At 46.9% G+C, this 26,939-nt stretch overlaps 1 protein-coding gene across 2 annotated transcripts in view; it reads left to right on the forward strand.

The window, feature by feature from the left end:
* The window catches only part of NRG2 (neuregulin 2), a 173,378-nt gene that overhangs the window by 121,441 nt on the left and 24,998 nt on the right, over positions 1-26,939 (forward strand). Inside the window, exons 4-6 of one of the 2 annotated variants that reach the window (XM_049829680.1) lie at positions 3,427-3,492; positions 14,495-14,615; positions 26,319-26,377. In XM_049829680.1, the coding sequence (XP_049685637.1) occupies positions 3,427-3,492; positions 14,495-14,615; positions 26,319-26,377 (246 nt within the window). The remainder of the gene's footprint in view (positions 1-3,426; positions 3,493-14,494; positions 14,616-26,318; positions 26,378-26,939) is intronic. The other variant, XM_049829681.1, reaches the window with a different exon arrangement.

Consider the following 26,939-nt stretch of genomic DNA (forward strand, 5'->3'; position numbering starts at 1 on the left):
AGCTGTTTCCTAAGCTCTTCCTCCTGCCATTCACAATGGGCCACTGCAGGAGCCTGGGCTCTCCGCTCTGCAGCCCTTTGGTGTGATCCAGTTTCTCTGTTGTGCTCTTATTAGCATGAGTCAAATGTGAAGGAAGGTAGCTTTCTGCTGCTGCTTTCTGGCGTTATTTTCTCTATTAACCTCTGCCTCAGCAGTGTTTGCAGTCCTGAATCTTTTATTCTGTGAAGCTGCAATATCACATAGCCTGCCCCTCAGTTACTCTGCCTGTAAAAACCCAGTGCTTGCAAAGTCTGGAGAAAGGCCGTCAGTGCTCAGACCTCCATGCCTTCGTGCTCCACATCTATGAAGTTAGCCCTACTGCTTTGCTGTGTTTCCAATCACGATAGGAAAAGTGTCCAGAGTAAGCTAACTGAGGCTGTACCACTCCTTTTTTTCCGACTCATGCTCTGGCTGTCCCATTGCAATGTAGACTGTTCCTCTTTTGACTGGGCTGCATGTGCAACGTGCACGGGCAGCACGCACCTGCCATCAGAGCCCTGTCTGCCGCCTCTGCTCACCCTTCACAGTCACTAGCGCTTCCTTCACAAGAGGAAGAGTGTGACTCCACTGCAAGGCTGTGATCCTGCACACTGATTATGGCACCAGAAAAATGCACCTCAGGCCACTACAGCTTCGAATGGCCCCCTCCCAAATGCACAGGTAATGGCAGCATTTGTCAGGGTTTAATTCTTCCTCCGCAGGAAGGCATGCTGTCTGGCAAGGACAGCTGGTTGCTCTCAGTCAGGTCACAGGGGGTATGAGGACACACCTGAGTTGCCCAGAAATGTGTTGAGACCTGAAAAGCAACCAAAGAGACCCAGAGATCTGGCCTGTACCTTTTCTTAGTGGGAGCTCCAGGCTGCAAGGTGCTGCAGATCCAGGAGATTGCCTTCTGTGACCTGCTGTGGCAGTGCCTTGATTAATCTGTTTTCTAAGCTGCCTTGCAAATCTGCCTTTGGCTTGCCCCTCTCAGCTGCATGCACACCCTACCACTGCTATTTGCAGGTCACCTGGCAGGACAGCAGTTGAATGCTAGTTGTAGTCCCTTGCAAAGGTAAATAAGACGATGGTGATCGCTGTAGGCTTTTGCAGCTCTGTCACCCCCTTTGCACTCTTTTTTCACTTCCCCCTGGAGCTACCCAGAGCCGAGCAGCCTTCATCTGTGCCCAGGCACTTGCTGTTGTGGAGTCTCCCTCTTTCTGTACTGCTGGCCTTCCTGGGACCTTGACAGCTTTCCTCACTTCTGCAAGCTCCCTTCTTTGGTATCTTTCAGTAGAAAACTCCTCAGGGCATCTGCTTGTCTGAATCCAGATGTATTTCTGTCTTAGGTCCCTGGCTGCATTCTTCTCCAGGCTCCTTAGCACTAGTCCTATTGTGGCTAAGTCTCAACACAGTGCTCTGTGAAGTTTTAGCAGTTTATAACAATTAATCAGAGCAGATGCTTGAGCTGGCCTTCCCTTGGAGCCTTCCCCTCTTTCCCAGAAGCTCACTCCAGCTATTGCAGTTTCTGTAAGTTCTGCTGCTTTATATTCTGCTTCTTTACTGCTGCCTGGTCCCTGGCAATCTGGTTCATCTGCCTGTCCTGCGCAGGCTGGCTGGGACTGATGCTCTGGGACCATCTGCTGGAAGCACACTTTCTGACCTGACACTTAGTATTGTTGGAGGTCCTGTAATGTTGCTGTGATATAGGCAGCTGAATCCAGGACTGGGAAAAAGTCCTGAGGTAACACCACATCTTGTGGTACAGAGACACGAGGTTTGAGGACATCTCTGGGTGCCCCTGTAGAGAGGTGGCATTGCGAGAGGTGGCATGAGCTGTTGAGGCTTGAGATGAGCATTGTGGAGTGAGGTGTCCTCGGCCCAACACGCTGTTCCCCTCCAGGGGTGCAGAGGCCAGAGTCAGAGGCTCCTGAGCCCACCTGAGTCTTGGCTGACAGAGAAGGTGCTCACACATGAGACCCTCAGGCCCATGGTTGTGAAGGGCTGAGATTCAGTCTTGGCTGGTAAAAATTTCTCAGCCTGATGAGGCAGTGTTGCCATTGCAAAGCACTCTTTGCTCTATTCCACTGTCACTTTTTGGTTTATACCAGTTTCAAAAGAGCACTTTTTCAGCCATGCATATCTGTTGCAAGTCACTGAAAACACCACACTGAAGAGACATTTTCTTTAGAAAGTGACTGCAGTGCAGCAACCCCTTGTCACTTAGAAAATTGCCCATCAGCCAAACCCATCACCTCATCTCTCCTCTGCAATTCTGGTATTTCCACAAAATACGAGGCTCAGAAATAAATGCTTTTGTATTGAAAAGCTTTGGGATGGTGTCAGTTTCTGAGGAAACGCTTCTGGGCTTAGCCAAAACATATTGTGCTTTGGTGCTATTTTCAGATTTTTATTACTTTGAGGTAAATCAGATGCTTTCTTAGAAAAAAATGTCCCATTACCCAGTTCTCTTTATTGAGTAGTCTAATATTGGTATCACATGAGCATGAGGACACAGCAGAGATGTGACTGTTGCGGACTCTTTTCCTCAGAAAATTTCTAGACACCTCCTTAACTGACACACCTCCTTCCAACCCCACCCCCGCCTTTGCTAAACACCGCAGGAAAAATCAAACTTTTATAAAAAATTCTTTCTGCTTTTACCTTTCCATGGTGGTCTCACCCCCTGTCTCTGACAGGGTGCTGCACACAGAGTGTAGGCTCCTGGTGCTTTCTCCTTTTTGCATCTAGATGGTTGTGAAGGGCTTTGATCCTGAAGGGGCTGTTGCTGCCAGCAGGCTCAAGTAGAGCTGGTGACTGTGGACATTGGACTTTCCCAGTATCCTGGTTTATAAAGAGGAAATCACTACAAGTGCTTATCTCCTGCGTTGCCTTGGGCCATGGCCTTCATCTGTTTCATGTTCCTCCATCTCTTGTACGAGCATTACTTTGTGCAGCAGAACTGCACATACTTGTGGGATGGAGGGTCTTCAGATGATCTCACCTTTTCTTAAACTCCACATTTTTCTCACTGTCGTGTTCTGTGATCCCGTCTTTGCACTCTCGTGGCTGTCAGGGCTAAGAAAACCTCCCACAGTTTTGCTCATCACCTGCTGAGTGAATCCTGAACCATTTCTGCGTTTTTATCACAACAGAGATCCTAATGGCGTGAGGCCCTTCACAGCGAGGGGACCAGCGTGCCCAGTGCAGGGGCACTCGTTTATCTGTCTCTGTTGCCCAGTTGCCCATCTGAGCGTACTCTAACCAGTACTAACATGTTGACAGCCACCCCAGCCTGCGCCACCCAGCAGCACCTGCTCTTGTTCTCCTCCCTGCAGTAGCTAAGCCCACTCTTCTCTGCTGAAAATAGATATTTTGTTCACTACTTTCTTACCTTAATTTCCCCAGGAACAACGAAAGCACCACAAGTCTTACCAGCCTCAGAAACTAAAATAGTTGTTATGGAAGAAGAGTGTAAGTACCTCTCCCCCACTCCCCCCCATATAGCTTCTTTCCCCTTATTTGTTTTGTTTTTATGAGACATTTTGCATAAATGCTTTATTGCCTCCTGGAATCTTCTTTAATCACTACTTCTCTTTGATTTCTCCCAAAGCCACTGATCTTTCCCTAGATCTTTCAAAAAATATGATTTATATTGCTGGTGTCTATCTTAGAGAGCGAGAGGTTGATGACTATTGTAATGGTAACTTGAAGAACATGCTATTTAAAATTGCAGCTGGATTTTAAGCATTAACAGCTCTTTCAATACATGGGTTTATTGATACTCGTAGGATGTGCTTGTTACAGCCTTTGATTTAGCAGGGGTTTTTGTTGGTTTGGTTTGGGGGTTGGGTTTTTTTTTGAGGATAGATGAGAAAACCAAAAGGAGCTATAGGAAATACAAGAAAAAAGATTGAGTCTTCTAAGCATAAGTCATAAGAAAATTGCAGAAAATACATCTGCGCCCTGCCATCACATTTTTCCTTGAGTCTCTAGAAAAAAAGAACAGTTTTCCCCAAATGTTTAATTTGATTTAATGTGGCGGAAGTCCTTTTTAGTGTTCCCTCCTATTCAGTTGTCGCAAATGCAGTAGAAAACGGGCACACAAAAATAAAAATCAAAGCATATATACAAATGTAGATCTAGAAGCCATTGCCTGGCCGTTGGTTCAGGTCTTTCTGGTGGAGGGCATTATTTCTGTGTCGGAGAGTCTCTCCCTGCTGGGGGACACCGTGCCTCCCAGGCAGCGTCAGCACGCTGGACAGCCCACCAGGATCCCGTCCAAATGAGCAGGCACCCGGAGAGCCGAGGACCAGGCGGTTGTTTTGAGATCTGTGCTATATTTCCGTTCCAGCTGCTCACGCCCAGAACTGACAGCACAGCTGGCTGTACGTCTCTGTTGACAATTCCACTTTGCAGATTTTATGGGGATATTTCCTTCTTGGAAAGCTCAATCGTTTGTGATTTTAAAGGACATCTGATTGCAGCCACAGCAGGGACCAGCCAGGTATCCTTTAAAAACTTTTCTGATTAGAAAACTGCACTTGAAATTTGCTCTTGTGTTGTGCTTAGCCTTCCACTGCACTGGGAACATCAAGCTGAGATGCAGTAGTACTAATGCAATGACCACACCATCCTTCCCCAGGATTTTTCCTTTGTGTTCACCAGCATAGATCCATGCTACATATTTGCTTCGCATTAGACATATGCTATTTTCACTAAAAGCCAAATTTTACCAATAGAAAGGAAACTGGCAAAATGCCGTGTGGCTTGCATGGAAGTTTGTCCTTTTGGAAAACTTCTTTCCTCTGTGGGAATATCATTCTTGACTGTCTGTTTTTATCTTAATGATGTGAAGAGATGGTAAAGTCTCCAGAATTAAAGTTGTAATTGACTTTTTCTTTCACATTCCTTTTTCATGATCTCTCTCAATTGTTATCTAAGTAACACATAGTCCCCCTGATTTTTATGGTTACTGATGATCTATCATAGAAATGCACATGTGTATAACATATGGGGAGGTAATGAAGATGTTGTGAGGTGTGATGAACTGAAAAGCTGACAAGTATCTCATTCTTGTAAAATTCTTGCCTTTCTTTTCAATATCTGTATTCCAAAGCTTGTCTGGCACCTGGAGGTTGTCCCACCTCTCATTGTTTCACTGAAAGGTTGTAAATGATCCACTGGATTTTAAACACCCTGTTGAGAAAGCACCATGCAAACTTTGTGGTAGCTGCAGTTCCCTGGGAAAGGAGAGACGGCCTCACACAGGCAGCTTGGTCACGGTGCTTGGTCACTTCTGTTTGGCCCGTGGTGCGAGGCACACATCTTACCAGGTAGGCTGGGCAAGGGTGTTATAGCCTACACCTCAGGAAGCTCACCCTGTTCTCCCCATAGCCCAGACAGTCCCTATGGGCAAGGGGATAAAACCTCATCACTCCATGTAGCCCCACATGCCTCACCCCCTGTAGCCCTGTTGTTCCCAGTGTCTACATTTTTAACTAGTGTTTTTCCTGAAGGTCCTAGTTCCTTCCTGGATAGTCTGGCCTTCTTTCTACCCCTTCCTTTGGAAAAGGAGTGGATTATCACATATTTCCCCCTTGGATCACTGTTAAAGTCTTTCTTACCACCTCTAAGTGTAGCTGCTAGCAAATCCTGCCACATTCTGAGTCACCCTTGCCTTCCTCCTCCTCTTCTCCAGTGGCTACAGACATTTGGGCACTGCTGCATCCTTGACACAAGGCAGGTTTACTCACCAGACAGCACTCAAAATGCAGCCCAGGCCTCCAAGGTGTTCTGTCTCTGGTTTTGGGTAACTTTTTCCTCTGGAAGCCTATTTTTTGTCCCACTACGTTCCATCTCAGCACCTTCCAATGCCTAGCTGGCAGCTGACACGAGGCAGCAGAGTGCAAGGAGGCAGACTTGTACCATAGTTTCTTGGAAGCCTCTACATTGTTACGATGATGTGCATGGGATCTCTTCCCCAGCTGTTTTCCCCTTGCCTACATGCTGGCTGGAGCAGGACCTCTAGTTCCCTTTGACAGGGGCACTGTTTGGTGTGGGCCTCACAGATCTCATGACAGTATAGAGAAACCCAAGGATCTCATGGTGTTTCTAGTGTAGAGACAACCCTGATACCAGTCTGAATCTGGGACCAAAGACAGCACACTTGGGAGATCTGGGATCTGATGGTGCTGCATTTTGAGAGCTGTCTGGCTTCAGATCTGCCTTGCATCCTTGTCCAGTCCATGTGGATGCAACCCTATACTCAGGGTGAGTACTGGGACCTGTCAGTCAGTTGGGTTTCCCGATGCCCCCACTACATGGTATGTGCATTGCATGGGGTACCACTCGGCTTCATTCAGTGGTGTGGACACCTTCAGATGAGCTAGAGCCATTTAGCAGATGTAACAAACTGGACCATGGAATGTGATGAGTGCTGGCCTGGTCACAGGGGTGTAGTGTCGATCTTAACACCAGCTTTGGCCCACATGTCAAGCTTGACTCTGAGGGGCAGATTCAGAAAGCAAAGCTGGTGTCTGGGAAAGTCTTTCCATGATGCTGCATATTTTGACATGGTACCACAGTCTTACACCTTCCTCTGAGTACATGCTTTTGTTTGAGCATTGTCAGACTAGAGCAGCCCTAGAGATACTTTCTTCAGAAAGTACTGGAGCTCAAAAGACAAGCTATGCCTACTACTCTTATCAAAAAGTCTTCCTATTGAGCCCAGTAAGCATGAGATAGTTGCAGTAGCCTCATCTGTAGTGAAAAAGTGTTAAATAAGATGTATTGTCTTGTGTTTGCCACAGGCTAAGATTGTGCAGTTGGATGGTCACAGCTCACAGGTAGGAACTTGCAGGGATGGGGTAACTTGATCATGTGCCCTGATGCAGTGAGAAAAGTCCTTTATGCTCATTTCAACATCCAGAGAACTCAAAATGGTAATGTGATCCTGTCACTGTGCAGCTTGAAGCAGCTAAACAAGGTTCGGGAGTCTGTGGCTACAGACCTGCTTGGTAAACAGAATAGGAATCAGTGTCAAAGTTTAGAAATATTTTGATGGAGGCAAAAATGGAAGAAGGTTCAGAGCAATCTGTGGAACATTCTGAGATGGAAGGTTTATGCAGGACAAAGATACTAAAATCTTACCGTTTTTATTTTTAACAGGTAAGCTAATGTTTGAAATCTCTGAAAAGGTCAGGTAAACCCTTTTGCTTGTTTCTACTGTTGAGTCCTCCTCTAGTTTATTTCCTTGACTGCAACAAACAGGTAGAGTCTTGAGGGTAAAAAAAGAATACAGGATGGGTGGAGAAAGCGTGGTTTGTATACCATCGGGATACAAGGGGATCCACCAGTGATGGGCAGATGTTCTAAACCAACATGTGGATCATTGCAGCTGCTCACCTGGATTCTGCTTATGCCCTTTGTCTGGGTCACTATCTAGCTAATCTGGTTGAGTGCCTTTACTTTACTGGCCTGTGTAGACTGGCAGTGCTGGCTGGGCTGTCTAATCTCACTCTGTGGGTGCTCTGCAGCAGAGACAGATTTTGGATCAGATGAGAAGATGAAAGAGGGAGAAAGAGAAGAGGTGGTGCTGAGTTGTTCTGGGAAGATGAGAGCTGGGGGATAATGTGAGGCACCTGAATGAAAGCTGGGCTCTCTGGATGGATTTTGGGGGCCTTTATTTCAACTGCTGGGGATCACAAGCCCCCCCTGAAGTCCCTTTAGAGATCACCATGGGAAGGTAGGTGAAGCAGCCCTTCTTTCTCCAATTAAGTCTGACTGTCCACACACCGGTTTGGGTCCACAGATTTCATAGCTGTCATGCTGGTGATGCCACTGGACTAAGGTTGTAGGCTCATTGGTTTAGACTCATTCTGGCTCTCCCTCTTCCATTTAATACCTTCCCCAATGCTGGGTGTTGGAAATGTTTTCCTTACTTTCTCTCTCCCAGGTGAGGTAGGCCTGGTGGACTTGCATGATCACAATGGCTCAGTGATGTCTTCACTGTGATGTGGTTTGTAAGTCACATCTAGTTGAATGGAAGCTCCAGCATATACTACACTAAGATGTACCCTGTAATTAAGGTTCAGCCAATTCCCCCAAACGTTGTCTCAAGTCCAGTCTGGCATGACCTTCATTGGGTGACCATGGCAGACCTTCACATTAATTGGCTGCTCAATCTCTGGTCACTCCAGTCTGAAGGCACTGTGCTCTCCTGGAGCCAGCAATGCTACAAACATGAGCGTTGTGCTGTTGGTTTGAAGTTGAAGGGTGTCCAGCCAGCCCAGAGCATGGGTAGAACAGAGAGAAGTCAGTCCACCAGGAGCCATGCGGACAGACCAGTTTTCAATATTAGACTAAAAATAAGTCCTGGCGTGGCCTTTGCTCAGATCATTTAAAACCCACAACTGGAGGTGTGGTTGATAATTGAGCAGAGCCTGCACGCATGCAGGCATGGTACCTTGATGTGTACGTGTTGGAGATCTCGTTGACAGTCTGCAGAGAGAGCTGTGTTGTGCCTGCCTGCTGTAAGGTCCCGGTCATCGCTTATTTTGCACACTGTGTATTTTTTAAGTAGCCATCACATCTACTACTATAGATGAGATGTAAAGACAGGCTGTTGTGACTGTAAAGGCAGGGATGGACAGTATAGAGTGTAGCGTAGGATGGAAGTTAATGTCCCCTGGAAGAACTGAGGCTGTAAGCCCAGCCTTCAGAGCAGGCGGCTGTGTACCAGGAAATCTGCTCTGTCTGACTCCATCGTGTGATCCTGGCATGTTGATTCACTTCTTGGGCTTCAGCTGGTCCGCCTGCAAAGCAGGTCTGCCTGCAAAGCATTCGTGCTGGCACTGGGTCTGCAAAAGGCTTTTTAGGTTGTTGAGCAAATCCCCTCATTGAAGTATTATGTTGCTGCTATTACAATTGAAGATGGGTATTTGGGAAAATAAAATGCTGCAGTGCTCACATGTGCATTCTGGGACCTTTGTGGTAGAGAAAAGCATAGGAAGGACTCCTTCATAGGGGCAATAGCTACCTGTCCTATGGAAACAGGCAGTCCCTTGGTGGTCAGAAACCTTTAAAGTTGCTCCTCAGTGAAATACCTGAACAGGTCAGATGGGAGGTGTGGGGAATGCTGCCTGTGTTGTTTTGACCAGCAATATCTGATGCTCTGAGATGAGTGTCCTGCAGTCTGGCATTTGTATTTTGGGATGAACTTCTAGTCTGCAGCCATTGAGCCTCATGATCCCCTCAGGAACTGGGAACATAATTCCAGCAGGTTCTATTTCAATAAAATGCAGGGGTAAATATTGGATCATTTCCAAATGAATAAACACACAGGAGCAGAATTTTTATCAGCTCCAGAGTCCCCAGTCTGTTGCCAGGTGAGCCCCAGTCTGCACAGGCCCTTCTGATTTTATGTACAGATAGCAGCAGTGAGCATCCAGCCTCTGTTCAGGTTTATTAAGAGAGTGTCATACCAGATGTACAGAAATCTGCCACAGAGAGAATGGTTAGGATCAACAGCCCTTCAGTGTATTAATCAGTGTAAATCATGGATTTAGTGTGGCTTGCGCCAGGATTACAGTGCTACAACTAAGGAATAGCTTGGCCAGACACCTTCTCATCCATGTTCTCCTGACAAGCAGTTGGATGAACTCAGTTGAGAGGAACCTCAGCAATTCTGTGTTTTATCAGTAAGTACATGAGGCATATACAGAGCAGGCAATTTGTATACACTCTCCAACCAGCTGAGTTCATCTGTCTAACTGAATGTCTAAATATTGAGAGAATAAAGTGTCTGTACTCTGTGAACCCACCAGTCAAAGTTATTTATAAAATAAAAAAAGGAGCAGAGAAACTACCGCTGTCTCCCTGCTCTCCTCGACAGTAGCTGTAGTTTGTGAAAAATTAACTATAATTTATAGTCCAAGCTGCATTAATTAACTCTTTGCAGGGGGAATATTTCACCAGATTTCTGGGAACAGGCTGGTGAGCTGTCTGCAAAGGTTAAATGACGTGCATGGTAGGAATTGTGTAAGAATCCCTGCACAATCATTAAAGGCCTTTTTGCGTAGATGGATTGTTTGAAAGGAAGTCCACGTGGCAATGTCAGTGCCTGTGGCTCTCCTCTCTGTTGCCCTGTCGTTGATGTTACTCCCAAATAACCTAGGCATGCATTGGAAAATAGATGCTCTGAATGACTACGGTGCCCTGAATCTCTCATGTGTTTATGCTGCACTGTCCTCACCGACTGGGACAGCAACAATAAAACGTGGCTTCAGATTGTTCTCAATCACATTCATCAAGAGGCAGCCCTCTTTTCCTTGTCCTTACCTTATTCCCTTCTGCTTTGTTGTCAGCCCTGGGACTGAGGTCAGCTGGAGATCTGACTTGCTGATGGGTTTGCTGCTCCAGGCCTTCTTCCACCTTGCAGGAGCTTTGTGACCAGTTTGCCTGTGTGTTTGCAGAGGCCCCTGTCTTGAGGGCACTTACCTTATTGCCACTGGTCTAATTTCACTATTTTTTCTAATACAAGAGCCAGGAAGGGGGAGGTTTAAAAGAAGTAAATGGAAATGTGTCTTTACACACTGTGTACATAACACTGGAGCTCTTGTCATAATGTTCTAGATGCTACGAGATTAGATTTGTTCAAACAGCAACTAGACACATTCATGGAAGAGAAATCCATCAAAGGCTACTAAATGTGAAGACACTGCAGCTGACTTAGGTAGTCCCTGAGCTACTCCTAGACAGCCAGAAGAAAACTATCATTGCATGCTCGGGCTGATCTTAACCATTGGCTATTGGCCACTGTCAGAGACAAGACAGGGCTTTGGTTTGACCAGTACTGCTCAGCTTATAGTCCCATAATGGCCTGTATTTCATGACACTCTCTTCTCAACAGGGAGCTGGACTGACTGCCTCTTTTTGTAGCCTTTGCTGCATCTCTGCTGCTAGCAAATGGCTCATAGTAATATGATTCTGTGATCCAGTTTTAAAACACTTTGTGCTTCTTTGGGAGAAAAGGCATGGCACTTGCAGAAAACAGAATTTAAAGGATAATGACATTAACAAGATGCTTCTAGGAGAACTGCTCAACCATGTATTTTTCTGACAGGCATAGCTCTGTTGACAGTTCTCTTTCTAGAAGTGCACAACATGCATGTCCCAAGCCTCATACATGTCAGTGTCTTTTTTATTTGTTTAAAAGGAACAAAATTGTTTATAGGGGATGAAAATCCCATGCAATCTCTAACTGGTCAGCACTGTAATCCACTCTGGTATCACAACATCACAGAGCACTGCATCTTCCCATCCACCTTTTCTGGTGAAAAGGGTACCTTTTTATCTGAGGTGTATTATATGGGGAGGTTTCTGGGCTCTGTTTTTATTTCTCCCTCTCTGCTCCTCCATTACTGTGGGAAGGCTCACTCCAGAATCCTTTCCTGTAGGATTTATGATGTGACACATTGCCAGATGGACCATTTTGCTTGCTAGCAACTGGTACATTTGATGGTTGCAGGGGTGATGGCTTCCCGCAGGCTGTGCTTGTTCTTCATCCATGTGCCTTTCAATTTGCACCAGTACTTTGGTTCATGAAGTTTTGGTGCTCCCTGAGCTGACAGCACACTTGCAGCTTTAAGAGAGACCTGTTCATTGTGCAGCTTTAAGGTACTTCGGTAAAAGCCTGCAAGCACTACAAACCAAAGGCTTTCCTGCGAGCATCTTTCAGCAGCTCCCATGCTGTGTGCTGGCCAGGCAGCACTCAGGGACTGTTAGAAGGGACAGTGGCTGTCTTCTATGTACCTGCTCCCCTGCAATTTTCACACTTCCCTGGCAGGCCCTTGCTTGCTCTGCTGTTGCTCCTGCCTCCACAAGACTGGCCCAGCCAGCCCCAAGAGAGCTGCAGAGCAAATCAGGCAGCTCCCACTAGCCTGGCAGCCTGCACAACCTGCAGCTTCCCATGCACACAGACAGTGAAGCCCATGGGACACAGTCGCATGCTGCCAGGCTAGGTTTTATTTTCATGCTGATTTTTAAAATGGCTTTTGGTGTTAAGGCTTGGTTTAAGTGTCTGGATCAAGTAATAGCTAAAGGAGAGGCCTTGCAAAGAAAGTCTGGGCGCTATCATACAGTTAGAGGTCCTCTGTTCAAAACCTGCAGCTCTCCACTGGCCTTAGAAGAAATATGCTACTATCTTGTAAAGGTATAAATTATACAGACTTGTTACAAAGCCATTACGATGGCTTCAGCCTCTAGTTCCCATTAATCTTAATCAGAAGGGACTGCTGAATTTCCCTACACAAGTTGGGGAGTTTTCATATTTGAGGGTTTTTTTGCAAGGATTTCTTTGGTAGCTTGGTCAAATCATCGTCTGTTCTAAAACCCAGCATACACTCTAGTATGTGTATGCTGCTCTGCACATTTGGCTCCCAGCTGGCTGGTGTTATGTGCCGTAGAAGGGGAGCAGCTATTTGCTGTCCCAGGGCCATGTGCATTTTCAGTCTTTGCTGAAGTATTTGCCACGTCTGGTTTGCAGAGCACTTCGGGACAACTTGCTCTGCCCTGGATAGCTGTGAAAAGACAACCCCAGAGGCAATGGTTATTCAAGGCAAAGCATAGAAATAGCTCTGCTTGGTGCATAACCCCAGCTCTGTCCGACAGTGGAAGGTGTTGACTTCCCTATGGGAACAGAAGACAATGGGGTTGGACAACGCATTGGTTCAAGCAACATGAACAGTAAGCTTGGGTCTGCCTTGAGCTGCGTGCAGGTAACAGTCTGGGCTACTCCTGCTGTGCACAGCCTGATGAGAAAACTCCTCATTCAGAGAGGCATGGACCCCACGCAGTCAGAGAGAGTACTAGAAACGAGAGAGCTGGAATGAGCTTGTTTGGCTGCTCATGTGCCAACCATCACCCAAATGTGAGACACTTTACAGGGTGCCAGGACCTCTCCTTTACCTGTGAGAGCCTGGACGTGCCTGGCAGGCACTGGGCTCGAGCTGGAGCGTGAGAGCAGAGACCTTGGCTCCGGCAGTGTGGGCTGCAGCCGGAGGCAGCAGGGCAGGCACCTGCGGCAGCCTCTGGGCTGCACGGGGGCTGGCCGAGGTGCGGGGAGCAGCCGCGGCAGGGTCTGTCATGCCTCGCTGCTTCTCCCGTGGCTCTGACTAGCTCCTGCCTGGGGCTTTGGCTCCAGCCTTCTTCCTCAAATCCTGTGTCAATGAGCTGTTCAGTCTTCAGCGACTGGTCTGAAGTCACTAACCTCTTCATGAGGTCCATTCGTGCTTTGGAAAACAGGATGGAGGAGGGTATCTCCTCAGAAACCTCTAGTACAGCATAAAAGGGACTGGAAAGCAGATAGTAGCCACACTGCTGGAGATGTAACTGTGTTAGGGTATAGGCAAGGTGGGTAGTCCAGGAATGGGGACTATCTTTAGTGAGGTTAAGTCTTCAGTTGGAAAAAGCAGACGCTTTTGAATGCCCAGCCCTTCTTTCAGTTATGTAAGATGGGTCTGCATTCCCCAAAGCTGGTCTGCTTTTGTAACCTGGATCAGTTGCTCTAACAAAAGGTTTCTCCCTTCCTAGAAGCCTTCATCTTGCCTATGGAGACTCTCTGTTTTGGGCTGTAAGTTTGTCTGAGTCATTCAGAGGTGGGATTTGCAGTGAAATTCGGCAAAGTACTGTCAGTTTTGTTTGTACCTTACATGGCTGGAGGGCTTTTCTCCAGAAAGAAATTTGGATTTGGAAAAGCATCCGTATCCCAGGAAACTTGAGTCATGCTGGCTGCCTCCCTTTTAGCACAGACCAGGGCTGACTGACTTCTGCTGAACTTCTGCTTAGCGTCCTGAGGCAGCCCCATTGGGGCATGACAGAGAAAGGCTCAGAAATAGGGGCGGGAGAGATGGAGCTGTTCTTGCTTGCACTGGACCTGTTCCAGGGATAATGAGGGCACTTGCTGCTGACTCTGAAAACTTATTTCCTCCCAACGATGTGGAGCAATGAAATGTCCCCTACAGTATCTCTTGATCTTGGTCCAGTATCGTGGTGCAAATCAGGCCTCAGCAGCATGCCTCTGTGGCTCTGCAGCACATGTTCTTCCTAACCTTCTGCCTGCCTGCTGGTGCAGGGTTGCATGCATGTATAAGGAGAAGGCAAGGAGAGGTGGGAAAGGGGCACTTTTCCCTGCAGCTTGCCAAAAATATGATCTTGTCCTGACATGCTGGCTGCTTAGAGGAAGGTGTGCCCTCAACTCTTCACTCACTTGGCCACTTTTGCTGGAAAGGAAAGGTCAAGTCACAGCCCCAGGACCTGAAGAGGTGAAGATGGGTCTAAAGGTACAGGCTGAGTTTTGTAGCTCTGGGGTTTTTACTTTAGCAAATGATCTAGTTGAAAATCATCTAAGAAACCAGAATTGCCCAACATAGGAAATAACAGTATATCCTTTTTGTGTGTTTTTTTTTCCCTACAGTAACCACAACTCTCTCCTCCTGGTCCGGGCATGCTAGAAAATGCAACGAAACAGCCAAGTCCTATTGTGTCAATGGTGGAGTATGCTACTACATTGAGGGGATTAATCAGCTGTCTTGCAAGTAAGTGAGTGTAGCTCTTGTGTCAGTATGGAAATTACTTGGCTGGGGGAGAGGAGACTTCTGTGCAATTGCCGAGGAGGGGTAGCTCTGAAATTCTCCTGGCAATTGCAGTTTGACCCGTGCAGGTTCAGAAAGGTAGACTAGAGGGGCAGGGGTGGGGGAGGACAGTTCATATTTTCTTTTTTGTGTGAGTGCCACTGTTCACTTTTCCTGACTGCCTCTAAGAATATGTTTGTCCTGGCTATTTCCTTTCCCTTTCTTCCCTTTCTCCTCTGCAGCTTCAAGGAAGGTCAGGTCCCTTTTGCTCTCCCTGAGCCAGGTCAAAGCTCCACGTGCCCTGCTGACACATCCTCCCCTCCGAGCAGGGGTGCTTTCCCCATTGCACAGCCATCCCCCTCCTCCATGACTGGAGGGGGTCCCTTGCTGAGGCCAGATTCTTACCTCTCCTGTCTGCACCTCGTGGGCCTGGAAAGGCATTTAGCACACAGCTGTTCACCACTCTGTGCCACTTTGTGGCAATCTGTGGGTTGTTTATTTCTCTGCTTCAAATGTTAAAACCTGCAAAAAAAACCCAGGGAGACATACTAAGTTATCCTTGAAATGAAATTTCTTGGAGAGGTTAAGGTGGGGCTGCATAGTCCGAAGGATGTGGAATGGGATGGGAGACCTTTTCACTTCTGGTTCAAACCTATTGCAGCCAGCAAGCGCGATAGCATCTCACAGCTCACCCTCCAAGCCTAGTGGGGACTGTGAATGAAAAGTGCAGTCTAATTGTCAGTGCTGGAGATGTAGGTACCCAAAGCACACCTGTACCTGCCCCCAGGCTCCTGCAGAGTGAGCATGAGTTGGTGCCCTGGGTGTGCATTCACTGAGCAGATGCAGTCAGCTTCTGAGGTCACCTGGGGATCCAGGTGTCACTGTGCCTGCCTTGGAGAAGCCCAGAGATGACTATTTTCTCCCTGCTTGGCCCAGAGACCTCTCTGTGGAGATGCACAGCTGAAGGTATTTACATCTGTGGACGTCAGCCTAGTACCACTGCCACTGCATGGTGTGATGCTCACTAGACACCTCTGCTGTTCAGGCCTTGAAGGATGCATCTGAACAGAACCATCACCCCTCCTGAAAGCGTTGTGAGCTGGGTTACGCTTAGCACAACTCCTCCCTTCTCCCAGCACTCCTTTGTTTTGTCAAGGAGCAGTAGGAAAGACCATGTGGAAATGCATGTTGCTGAGCTCCTGTGCTCTCACTTTCCAATGCAGGATCAGCTGTGGTGGGAAGGACATAGGATGAACAGCATCTTCCAGTTCTCCCAGGCTTGCCCCTTCAGACATGAAAAGAGCCGGGTAGGACAGAAACCACATGCTGTGGTCTTCCACATTTCCCATGTGTGTGAAGTGACAGCAGCCCTTGTACACCACAGACCTGTGCTTTAGGGCAGTTGCCTCTGCCATTGGCTTCTTGGTGGCACTGTAAGTTCATCTTGCCAGTGTTCCCCATAGGAAACATGGGGAAGCCCCATATGATGAATCAAAGTCACAGCCACTATTCTGGTGTAGCTGTAGCTGCAGGAAGCCCCAGCCATTCCAGCCTTCCCATGCTGGGGAGGGCTCAACCCTGGAAGCCTAGAGGAGCGTATAAATCAGTATCTCTATCTGTAAGCAACGTGGTGGTGCCAAAAACATGGAACTCAAGACTATTTTTTGGGGGAAGAACTTGAATCCAGATCCTTTTCAAATTGGATCAATTTCTAATTATGGCAAGTTACCTGAATTCCTACCATACACAGCTATAATGGTAAGGCTCCATTTTTTCCTAATGAAGGATACACATGGTAGTTATCAAGTGTCTTCAGCAGATAGACTATTTTAATCAAAGTAATTCCACCCTTGCAAAGAAACAGTCTACCTTCAAACTGGGCTGCTATGATAGCTGATGAACAGAGGGGAAGCTTGGTGATGGATTCCATTAAGGTTTTATGTGCCATACGAAACAGACCTAATTATTTCATATCATTTGAAAGCCTTAATTCCTTACTTGCAGATGGTAAAATGATTTCCTTTTCTGATGAGTCCCAAGATACCAATTGCTAAAACCAGATGGGAATTGAATGGGTGTGTATGGAAGGGCAGCAAAGTGTTAACCAAAAGGTGATGCTTTGAAGATCTGCACTGTCACTATTCATCTGCTGGAAAAGACAGTTCTGCTTTAACAGGAACCCAGTGGACCCAAATGCCTTCCACACAGTACAGTCATTTCTGAAATTACTGCTTGAGAAGATATGTGGATGTTCATTCTCCTTGGGTGTTTTTATCATTAACTCATAGACTGAGGATAAGGAAGCCTGGCTTTTGAAGTAGTGTAATTTTAGAGTTTCTGGAGTCCAGAAAACAACAGTTATAGAGGAATGCAGAAACATTTGAACTGAACATAGTATTTACCATAAAATGGCTTTCCGAATAACAGGGACAATTCTTGGGGAAGGCTGATGATGGGTAAATGGACTTCACATCCGTCTGGCTGCAAACTAGCAAAATGCTGAAAAGTTTCACAGCTTCCTCAGCACACCAAGACAGGAGATCTGCTGCTGTGGTTTGTGAAAGATACAATGATACAAATTCAGAAGAGAAACTAGAGGAGGCAAAGATGCAGGCTTTGACCTGCTTTTCTGAACTCTGTAACATGGGAGCCAACCTTAGTCCTCCAGCCACACCATGCCTCTGAGACATGGGCATCGAGGAGATCAATAGGTCCTTCTGCACACAAGCTTCTCAAAGGCCTTGGAGGTCAAACAAGAGCTGGGTGAGCATCTTGAGCCAGGAACATGTGTCCATGTGCTGTTCCCACTTTGCTGTTCTGATTAGAGTCAGCAGAGCCTTGGGGGGTCTTCTGGCACCACGTGCCAGCCTGCAGTCCTCCTTCACCAAGTGCTAAGGAGATTCTAGCATGCTGGCACCCGTGTAATGTTACCAGCTTTTCCAATACCAGCTATCAGAAAACAGAATTTTAGAGAGTTCTTGTTTGCTACCTGCCACCATCCTGTAATCAGCTTCCTGGAGTGGATTTCATTGTTTGCAGCTGTCCACAAGCGTAGGAGATCCTTCCTGTAGATGTTACCCCTGGTGCTCTGGAGCAAAAAAGAGCAGCTGGGTTCTCAAATGATTTCTTCTCCTGAAGTGGCTCACACTTGATTTCTTACAGGTATTGCCTAAATTGGCAGCTGGCCTTTTATTATTCTTTTTAACAGGATTTCCAGGAACATGTTCCTCCTGATCTCTAAATTCTGGGGAACACACTGTTTGCCTGTAAACCCACCTCCTTGTCATGACTTAATCCCAGCCGGCAACTAAGCACCACGCAGCTGCTCACTCACTCCCCTCTGGTGGGATGAGGGAGAGAAGCAGAAGGGTAAAAGTAGAAAACTCGTGGGCTGAGATAAAGACAGTTTAATAGGTAAAGCAAAAGCCACACACGCAAGCAAATCAGAACAAGGAATTCATCACCACTTCCCATGGGCAGGCAGGTGTTCAGCCATCTCCAGGAAAGCAGGGCTCCATCACGTGTAATGGTGACTTGGGAAGACAAGCACCATCACTCCCAACGTCCCCCCCTTCCTTCTTCTTCCTGCAGCTGTATATGCTGAGCATGACATCATATGGTCTGGAATATCCCTTGGGTCAGTGGGGGTCAGCTGTCCGGCTGTGTCCCCTCCCAGCTTCTTGTGCCACCCCTCCCCAGCCTACTCATTGGTGGGGTGGGATGAGAGGCAGAAAAGGCCTTGACACTGTGTAGGCAATGCTCAGCAATAATGAAAACATCTCAGCATTATCAACACTGTTTTCAGCACAAATCTAAAACATAGGCCCATACTAGCTACTATGAAGAAAACTAACTCTATCCCAGCCAAAACCAGCACACTCCTCCGTCCCTTTTCAATACACTTCAGCTAGACCTTGGACAGTGTGTTTTCTTCACCAGGGAAGAGCCCAGAATGGACTTGGAGCTGTTGCAGAAATTGTATCTTTTTTGGATTGTGTTCTTGCATAATTTTGTCCTTAATTTGAAGTAAATTCTACACATGGTAGTGTCAAAGGAAGCCTGAACATGATACAATCTGTGCTGTTATCTTGACTCTGCAAACAGACCACCTGGAAGTTAGATGGGAGAAGTGTGATCTGCCTCAGATATTCTGCTAATTTTCAGCATAAACCCAGGAAACGACTGAGCCACACACATACAGAATTGACTCAACAGCTCTAGTAAATTAAAAAGCCCCAGGCTCTTGTTGACAGGAAGAATTTCTCGACCCTTCTCCAGACCATTTTACTCGGAGATGCCTTATGGGTTGGACCGGATTCTCACCAAAACTGTAGGGAAGTGGTGAGTTTGAGTAGAGCAAATTCCAGTGCCTGCAGAAGGGATGCACACAAGCAAGTCTCAAGATCTTGAGCTGCACTGGGACACAGAAGAGTGGGGACTGGTTTGTTGTGTCCAGCTGAATGTAGTGCTTGGGAAGGCTAGCAGCCTCTGATCTTGGGTCTGCCTCAGTCCTGGAGCCCATTGGGTTCTTGGCACAACTTAGAGCAGTTTGAGGCTGCTCTAATCTTTTATTGCTGGGTGCCATGCCCCATGGGGTTGTGCTAGTGGGTGTATCACAGCAGAAATACTCTTTTTCCCAGTTAGGTCTTGGCACATGTTATCTACAGTTGGGGTCTTCCCAGCCAAACAAAGAAACAAAGACAAGTCTCATGCTGCACAGTCCTCTGCCTACTTAAACACACTTCGTGACTCTTTTGTGTGGCTAATGAAATCAAAGTGGCTGGTGCCCTGGGCCAGGATCTTCCTAAATTGCATGGGATCAGAAGACCTAAAGAGCTTTATAGAGCAACACCCCCTCATCATGTTGTACTGGTTGTGCTTTCAAGAGTCAGGCTGAAGGATTTATGAATGCTGACAGATAAACAGACTCTTTGGGTTTGGGCTGACAGCATTGCATTATGTGAGAGAGTGAGGTGGGAGGCCTGGAGGACCTCAGACAAAAAGTGAAAAAAGGAGAGAATAAAAAACAAAACAAAGCAAAAGAGAAAAGATCAATTAATTTTAAAACTAGTTGAGGTATGTAAAGCACCAATTTACAAAATTACATGTTCACTACCTAGAAGCCCATTTGCTTACCACATCCATGTATATTGTTTCCTGCAGATTTTCCCAGGAAAGGGGAAAGATCATTCTGAAGGGTTAACCACATTGCCAAGAGCTCCCCTGTGCTTTTTCAGAGCACCATTCAAAGGAGTGAACATCAGGCCAATCTCATACGGCCATGGTTCTCTTTGCAGCACAGCTTGCTCAGCTCCCCTGTGGTGTCAGAAACTATGCCATCCCTCTCAATGACTCTACTGATTTGGTCAGCACAAGTTTCACATTGCACAACCACAAGGATGTCACTTTGCCATGGATATACGAGCAGTTCTGCGGGGAGGTGTTGCAATATCCTTGGAAATGAAAAGCCCACAGTGTTGAACTAGGGGTGAAAATCTCCGCATCCTGTTCCAAATCTCCTGAACCAGCCAGGACTCATTCATTGGGGTTTGCATGCTGTTTGTCTTGGGTGATGAGATCAGGTACCTTTTTGGGTTCAAGTGGCCCATCTATGCATCTTGTTCAATGCATCCTTTTTAATGCACATATATCTATAGCAGACCCTTAAGAACCATCAGAGTGTGGAAGCTGATCCTGCAACAGTGATGCTCAGCAAAGACAACAATGCAGATCCTGCTGAGCTCCCATAGCTTAGTCGGAACTGCGCTGTTGTCTTCACTGAGCCCAGAAGTGGGTGACCCTGCAGTTTGGACTCTACTATACAGCAAACATGCCTTGATTAGCTGCTCTGGATAAGGCCTCTGCATTTATTCCGGTTGCTTTCTTTTCTTCCCATCAGTGATTTTGTGGAGTCCAGCCTTTTGTGGCTCTCCAGAGCTTGATCATCTGGGACTGGTCAGGGGACAATGACAGAACTGTCTTCTTTTTCAGCCCTTTGCACAAATAAGCAACATGCTTGAAACATTTCTCCATTTGCTTATATCAGTGCATTGTGTCCTTCTGCTACAGCTTCTCCTTATCCCATTATTTTGAAGCACCTGCTCATTCACATTCTTCTGTAACATGGATTGTATTATAAGAGCTACTGAATTTGGCATGCTTTAATTAAGATCTGAGGGAACAAAGGAAATGTGCCAACCCTTGCAAGATTTAGAACAACAGCTGGGCAGAAAAAGTTTTGCTTCCAGCAGGAACATTATGATAATGATGTTATTAATTAATAGCAGCAAATAATAATTAACAATAATTATTGCTCTGCCCTCATACAAGGCAAAAGGTCAAAGTTTCTCAATTTTCATAAATAAGTGCTCTGCAAACAACATAGAAATAGGTCATCCAAACCATTTTGTTTTGTACTTTTTGAGATGCTTTATTTGACTGACCATCTTACTGCATTTTTTTTTACCATGTAAATATTTAACTGCAATTCATCCTGAACCCAAGAGCAGAACTTTGTGGATTTTTTCAAAATGGGGTAAAAACCCCGTCTTAAATATTTGGTCAAAAGTGAAAGAATTGGACACTTTCAAGCAACAACAGAATCTGGACAGAAAACCTGACCAGTTTTATTGAAGGCATTTGCAAGTAGCAAATTTTCAGATGTGGCAATTTTTTTTTTAATTTTCATGCATCTGATTAGGCACAGAGAGATGGGTTTAAGCAAGGGCAGTCTTGGGAGTTCACAAAGGCTAGAGAGGGGACAAGGTGCTGTCTGCAAGAGGTTGGTGTGGCCTTGTACTTCCCCAAGACTGTTCCTGCAGATACAGCTTTGTCCACTTGCCTTTGCCTTTGAGGAGAGACATGTTGGGCCTCCATAACACCAGTGAGTGGACCAGAAAGTCCAAAGGTAATATTTGCAAGAACAGTCTACCATCTCTGTAGTCCCTGCAAGAGCTTTCAAAAGGAGAAGGGACCCTGTTTTGCTGGGGTAGCCAGCCAAAACCTCTTGACTAGGGTCAAATGTGCAGGAATAAGGATGCCATAATCAAAGACCATCTCATGGCTCTTGACCTTAGTGAGCCTTAACTTTCAGGTATATCCCTCAGGCCATATGGTTGCCCACTGAAGAAGAGCTGCCCAGAAGCCCTTACCACAGGCAGCAGATTCTGCATGCAGAAGGGGTGATTTCCATTGCTCTTCCTGTCCAGACTGGGACACTCATGTGCAATTTCATGCTGGAAATTTCTTTACTAGAAGTCACATCTGGAGCCATAGTAATAAATATCAAATCATCTTCACCAGCCTAGACGTATGAGACAGCTGAAAAAAAAAAGGAACCATGAGCACTGCATGCTTTCAAAGGTCTCCTGGTCACTGTTGCTGCTAGCAGCCTTGTATATGAAGAATCAGGACCCAGGGACACAGAATGGCACATGTGTCTTGACAGCTTGGGAGGTGGCAGAAGGTGCTCGTGTTCACGAGGGCTTATTTTCTGTCACTTTTCCCAGCGCTGATTCACTAATAACTAAAGATGAAAAGCCTGAGCTGTCCTAGACAAAGAGAAGACAGTTATCTGCTGCCTTCTGTCTAGAAAGCTCTTCTCCCCACCCACGCTAGGCTGACTGCAGAGATCTGAAGATGGGCTATATGGTAGCTGTCATGGCATCAAAGCTTCTTTGACACTTTTCTGTTTTGCTTTTTCACTTCTCAACATTTTTTTTCTCTGGGTTTTTATTTCCTTCCACCAGTTTTCATGTAATTTTCAGTCTTTCCTTAATGGCATGCAGCTTCAGTCCCACTGAAGTTCCAGCCTTGGCTGACCTCTTGAGGATGTGCGCCTGAGACAGCTGTAGCTCCTTTCAGATAAAATGCCCCTTTTTGAGGTGGGTGGGACATTTGCTTCATTCAGCAGTACTTTTGAGGCCCTTCAGTGTGCTCACAACATACATGAAAACTCAGATCCCAGACAAATGGGCAGCACACTGCAAGCTAAACTGGATACCCTTGAAGACTCTGTGAATAAGTTCATTACTCTATCAGTGGTGATGATACTTCATGCTGAAACTTCATGCATGAAACTTCAAAAAGGATTGGGAAAACACCTTCTCTTTTGGATGCCTTGTTCAAACCCCAGTGCAATCTCTTAAAGGTTTCTCCAAAGTCATGCTTCCCCAGGGCTGTCCTTGTAAGTCTGCATCCCCCAGCTGCCTCAGGTTTATACTCTTTGATTGCCAACAGTGCACCTTCTTCACTCCACTTCCCAGCACCAGCTTCCTCTGCTTCATCAAGGGGAAGATCAACAGGCCTCATGTCTGATGGTAACCCCTTGGGCTGGGCTCCCTGGTATTGAAATGACATTGCTGCTATGTCTCCTTTTCCTGTGCTCCAAGGTGAACGTCCAAGAATGAGAAAAGAGGGTGAATTTTTCAAAGATATTTGCCTGATCAGGGAGTCAAATTTCCAGTTTCAAAAGTGACTTGGATACTGAGAAACTTAAGTGTATGACTAGGGAGTTCAGTGAAGCCTCATGCAGAGCCATGCCCTTAAGTTCTCCCCAAGCAGTTCAGGGTACACAAATATCCCAGCACACTTCCACATGGAGGTGTTAGCACAGGTCCCAAAAAACAGATGCTGTGTAGCACAGAAAACAGGTTTGGTCATGGGCAGTGAGGATGCACCAGCTCTTTTGCTCATGCAGACCTAACAAAACTGCAGTGAAAACCAGCAAGAAATGGGATGCCAAAGCCATGTCAGTCATGCAGGGCCTTCCAAAGCTTTCTTCTATGAGAGGGACAGCAGGTGAAATGTCCCCTGGACATGGGACACCCTGCCTTGGAGAACACAAATGCATTCTTTAGGAGAAAGATGGACAGGTTTGAAGCTGTGGAGGTGTTGAGATGAAGAAAGATGGTAAATGGGACGGAGAGATTATGCAGCCTTTTATTAGCTATATCTTTTCCTTGGATCATGCTGGATTCAGAGGTGTATCTGCAGATCCCCTGTAGGCATCCAGCACTGAGGGTCAGGCTACCTCTGGAGTACCAGCAGGTTGTCCCACAGGCAGATGGCCTCCTTTAAGAGCCTGTGGCAGTGGTGTATCACTGTCAGCAAATGCCTCAGCCTTCTCCCCTGGGAGTGTTAATGCGTGTCTCCAGGCAGGGATTAGACATGTATGCACTGGGGGAATGGTACCAGCCATGTCCATCACCACAGCTGGGAGATTGTTACACCTTGTCCTGCCTTGTGCCTAGCCACCTGGTGCCTCCTCAAGTCCTTCCCCAGGCCTCAGCTGAATCTTACCTCTCCCATTCGGAGAGGAGCCCTCCAGCTTGGAGAAATCTGAATCCCTGCAGGCCTGACAGATGGGCTAGTGTACCCTTGGTCTGTACAGCTGGTGCAGCTGCTGAGAGCCCCTAGTGCTCCTTCACATGTTGTGATTCCCACCTGCTGGCCCAGATAGGTGTTTGTCCATGATCAGGGAGAACTATTAAAAATCAAGGTTTTTCTGGTCATAATGAATAGGGGAGAATTCTCTAATTTCTACCTGTTCCCGCCAAGGAAACTAAATAGTTGCTGAAAAAACCTGTCTGTGTTCCCTTAAGCAAACAGAGAGAAGCAGGAATTCATCTCTCTTCTTGACTTTTTTTAATTTCTACTGGAGTTGCATATCTGTAACGTGCCATCTAAACATAAATCTGTCAAGAACAACAAATGCTGCCACAGCCCTTGAGCAACAGTACAGAACTAATCTGCCAACAAGCTGTGGAACTACAAAGCTTTGGTCATATGAAACATCAAATCCATCCCTTCCTCATCCCCTTCACTGTGTCTGCAGACTGGGAGCAGGTGTTAGTGTACCTTTGGGAGGCACGAAAGGGTCAGATCTGCACTGCCCACGTGGGGCTGGCAGCGGGCGCATGGGACCTCGACCTGGACCTGTCCTCCTCCACCCCACCATATGCGCAGGTTGGGACCAGTCGTCTGACACTGTGCTGAGGCTGCTCCAGCTGCTTGCTGTCCTTCGCAGTGGACCATCAGGGAGCTAAGTCATATACCTCAGGCTTGGGCCTCTGGTCCACGTCCTTTTTGCTGAGGTGTCTTTCAGTCCCTTCTTTGTTGACCAGCTGGGGCCTGCTGAACACTGAGGGACAGTGCGATCTTGTGGGTGACAGCTGAGAGAGAGGAAGGTCTGACATGTATGACGTGCAGAGCCTCCAGCCCTGCTTACATTGGGAAGGTGGAAAACAGATGTTAAGATGCTAGCTCTAATGATAAAGCCCTCTTAAGCCTAGAGGAGGGAGAGGTTGGTTGGGGACGGAGAGAGTTGTGGGACAGGCAGGTAAGCGATGGGACTTCAAGAAAGCTAGGGATAACTTTGAGGAACTATCCAACAAGGCCAGAAGAAAAGATGTGAAGTGAAGGAGAGAGATAAGTGCCTGAGGGAGAAGTGTTTGACCACCCACAGCTGAGCTCCCATCGCTTCACAGGTTCACCTGCAGCTGCGGCAGTCACAACACAGAGGGTGCGGGTGCTGCTCCACAGTACACAGTTCCGCAGCTCCTGCTGCACCCTTGCCCATGTCCCAGTGCTCCCCAAACCTGGCTCAGCCTGGGAGCTGCTCCAGAGAGCTTACTTATGAGCTGGTGCACGTTTCTGGTGGCCCTCATCCACAGGGCACCATCCCTGCCACTGCAGCATCATGCTAATGTATAACTGGCGCTCCATGAGCTGGCACATCACAGCCCATCATGTAACATTGGTCAGGATAAGTGTGAGAGAGCCTTGCAGTTGGACAGCATGTGAGACCTGTTCAGTTCAGCTTTCTTCTCTGTCCCTTTCTCTCTGTTAACACAGAGACTCTGCACATGCTTTCTCTCTAACCGCAACGTAACCCTTTTCCCTGGAACGTCCTGTGGGTAATTCTGGGGTAATAACGGGAGGATGCTTGCCGTACACAACGCTCGCTGTCGCCTGAGCAGCTGCTCACCGCTCTGTGGTGCCTCTTGCCAGTCTTGTCTAGATAGTAGCTCCAAGGAGAGTCTCTGAAAGTAGCATCCAGCCCATCTCGATCTTCCTGCCAGCTGGTGCTTCTAGCAGGTGAGAAGGAAGGAGGCAGGCAGAGGAGGAAAGGAGGGGTTTGGCTGGCTGCTTGAAGACCCAGGCCAAAAATAGAGCTGGAATGCTGATGTTGCAGGTGCCTGGTTAAAGCAAAGCAAAGAGTAAATACGCGCGTAAAGCCTTTTTTTTTCCATTCATCACAATGCACTTTTTATTTCTGACCTTAGCCTCAAGAATGGTGCCAGACATGTTCTGTGATTTCTCCCCTTTTCCCCTCCAGATGTCCAAATGGATTCTTCGGACAGAGATGTTTGGAGAAACTGCCTTTGCGATTGTACATGCCAGATCCTAAGCAAAGTATGTTTGAAGACAAAAAATACACCACACTACTTAAAACCTCCCGGGCACAGCAGTGGATGTAGAGTGGTCTAGTCAGGGATGGCTCTTGGTGTCAGCTTTGGGCTAGGGCTTAGGGATGCAGGTAAGGGTGAAGGCTGAAAGCAGACGGATAGGAGCCGTGAAAGGGATCAGAAGGGGCCTCAGTTCAGTCTGTTTGAGTGTCATTTTGCTATCTTGTTTCTCTTTTTCTGGTTTTCTTTCTTCCGGTAGGTGTCCGATCGAATTCACAGGAGACCGGTGTCAGCATTTCGCAATGGTCAGCTTCTCCAGTATGTCTGTTTCTACTTCTCTCTCTCCCTGGTTATTGTAGCTCTGTGTCATGTCCTTAAAGCAGGTTCTTCTGTTCTTCAAGAGCCCTCTTCCTGTCTTGTGCGCTCCCAGCTCTGCTTGGCCATAAGAGGAGCTGTGATCATGTCCAAGAGGAGAATCGGGGCTCTTGTTTATCTCCCCATTTGTTAGAATGGGTTCTGCTTTCATTTCTGATTGAACTTAATGTTGCTTGCTTTTTTCATGCAAAATGCAAATAAGGCACAAGGTTATGTGGTGTGCTGTGTGAGAACAGTTTGTGTGATAAGCTGTATCTGCTAGTATTACACTCTCAAGATAGACTATGTTGTGCAGTGCAAGTGATGTGCATTTTCCCATGACTCTTGCGAAGGGGTGTGTGAGTCTCTCTGTACCAACTGAGGAAATCACAGCAAGGGCTGTAATGAAATTTCCCCTGAGGTGAGGTTGTGTTTCTGTTTCCAGAAGCTAAACCAAGCATCAGTTGCTGTTCAGGTGAGATGATTGGAGGCCAGCTCGGAGTCAGATCCTGGAGCACACCCAGAG

This window comes from Accipiter gentilis, chromosome 26 (assembly GCF_929443795.1).
Source record: "Accipiter gentilis chromosome 26, bAccGen1.1, whole genome shotgun sequence".
NCBI classification, from domain to species: domain Eukaryota; kingdom Metazoa; phylum Chordata; class Aves; order Accipitriformes; family Accipitridae; genus Astur; species Astur gentilis.